The following is a 2500-nucleotide window of genomic DNA, read 5'->3' as shown; positions in this document are numbered from 1 at the left end:
ACTACTGTCCTGTAACTCCTGTCCAATCAAAGCACACATAGAAGATAATTCACCTTATAATGAACTACCTGAAGACATGAGCGATATATAACTGCAGTAAACTGTGTGGAAGCATTAAAAGTGGCCAAGAAGATGTCCAAAATCTCTACACACACTGACCCAGAGACTGTTTACTGTATGATGACCCAAATGGCCTTAAGGGAGCACACACACACACACACACACACACACACACACACACATACACACACAGATAAATCTTACTTAAACTATATTCATATACAGTTGAAGTCAGAATTATTCGCCCCTCTTATATATATATATATATATATATATTTTTTTTTTATGTTTCCCAAATGATGTTGAACAGATTGAGGAAATGTTCACAGTGTGTCTGATAATATTTGTTCTTCTGGAAAAAATCTTATTGGTTTTATTTCGGCGAGAATAAAAGCAGTTTTTAATTGTTTAAACAGCATTTTAAGTTCATTATTATTAGCCTCTTTAAGCTATATTTGTTTCTAATAGTCTACAGAACAAACCATTATCATACAATGACTTGCCTAATGACCCTAACCTGCCTAGTTACCCTAATTACCCTAGTGAAGCCTTTACATGTGACTTTAAGCTGTATAGAAGTGTCTTGAAGAATATCTAGTCTAATATTATTTACTGTCATCATGACAAAGAGAAAATAAATCAGTTATTAGAGATGAGTTATTAACACTGTTATGAGCAGAAATGTGTTGGAGAAATCTGCTCTCTGTTACACAGAAATTGGGGGAAAATAAGCAGGGGGGCGAATAATTCTGACTTCAACTGTATGTTTATGCATGGCCAAATATGAACATGTATATGAAATTATGACTAATATATATGAATTCCAATAGTTTAAATAAACATATAAGTGGCCATTTTTACAATTTTTCAAAATATAAGTCGCACATTTGACATTTTATAGATGTAAAGTACAAATTTGACCTTGAATGTCATGTATGTATTTTGCATATACCAGATTTGTAAGTGGGCATGACGTTATTATAACTCTTCTGAAGAGACGCAACACACATGCTCAGCTTTCATTCCCACAATGCTCTTCTTCAGTGGGAACATGAGCAGATCATCTAACACATATCTCTCCTAACGGCGTCCAATCAGAGTGCAGCAGCAGACATTATTAGAAGCTGATTGGCAGAGCTCCAGCAGAGTCACGCATACATAAGCGAGAGAGAAACGGTGATAAGGACACACAGGCTCCTACACAACTGAGAATATCCACAGACTGACATAACACACACTTCTGTTCTGAGCAAACACACAACAACCTTAATCTTAATTTAAAACATTATATGACTAAATATTTCATTTAAACAACTTTAAAAAACATTAATATATACTCGGAGAGGACAAAATGGCATCTAAACAGGCTGCAAAATGTGTGTTTTCCATAACAAATGATTAATCAACTAAATTAATTTGCCTTCTTTAAATATTTTCCTTTTTACTCTTGTTGTTATTATAATTATATAAGTATGAGCGGCTATATTTAAAGATTAGAGCTTTAAAACATGACACAAGCAGAATTAAATTCACCTTTAACTGACCTCTCCAAACTCTACACACACACACACACACACACACACACAGGCAGACACTCATAAACGCACACACACTTATTTCCCTCACCTCTCTGAGTTTGTTGATCACACACGATCCGTCCGGTCTGGAAAAACCTTTTCCCGGAGCGTGGGATAGAGGAGCGGGACACACTGAGAAACACACTCCACATGTCTGAGCCGTCTGAGAAAACACACACAGACACACACACACACACACACGTGGGCTCGGTCAGACGAGGACACGCATGATCCAGCAGAACACACAGCAGAACACACACACATACACACTCAGGCCTACAGGGTGACACCTGCTGCTCTCGGACAACACCGCGATAACACACTGACCACTGAGAGAGGGAGAGAGTGTGTGTGTGTGTGTGACAGAGAGAGAAAGACTGAGAGAGTGACACACACAAAATCATACAGAGAGAGAGACATGTGTCGACACACACACACAATACACAGAGAGAAAACACACCACAAAGATACAAACACTCCTCATACACACACACACACAAACACACACACACACACACACACACACAATACACAGAGAGAAAACAAACCACAAAGATACAAATACTCCTAACACACACACACACACACACACACACACACAAACACACACACACACACACAATACACAGAGAGAAAACAAACCACAAAGATACAAACACTCCTCACACACACACACACACAAACACACACAATACACAGAGAGAAAACAAACCACAAAGATACAAACACTCCTAACACACACACACACACACACACAAACAGAAAACAAACCACAAAGATACAAACACTCCTCACACACACACACACACAAACACACACACACACACAATACACAGAGAGAAAACAAACCACAAAGATACAAA

At 38.0% G+C, this 2500-nt stretch overlaps 1 protein-coding gene across 8 annotated transcripts in view; it reads right to left on the bottom strand.

The window, feature by feature from the left end:
* nnt2 (nicotinamide nucleotide transhydrogenase 2) overlaps window positions 1–2500 on the bottom strand; it is a 42739-nt gene that overhangs the window by 26048 nt on the left and 14191 nt on the right. For 4 of the 8 annotated variants that reach the window (XM_087291450.1, XM_087291451.1, XM_087291448.1 and 1 more), the window contains one exon: window positions 1687–1800. In XM_087291450.1, coding sequence (XP_087147576.1) covers window positions 1687–1789 — 103 coding nt within the window. In that variant the 5' untranslated portion in view covers window positions 1790–1800. Of the gene's footprint in view, window positions 1–1686; window positions 1969–2500 lie in introns of those variants that run through there. The other 4 variants (NM_001443333.1, NM_001443334.1, NM_001443332.1 and 1 more) reach the window with 4 other exon arrangements.

This window comes from Danio rerio, chromosome 18 (assembly GCF_052040795.2).
Source record: "Danio rerio strain M-AB ecotype USA chromosome 18, GRCz13ab, whole genome shotgun sequence".
In the NCBI taxonomy this organism is placed as follows: domain Eukaryota; kingdom Metazoa; phylum Chordata; class Actinopteri; order Cypriniformes; family Danionidae; genus Danio; species Danio rerio.
This window is presented reverse-complemented; position numbering and strand designations above follow the sequence as displayed.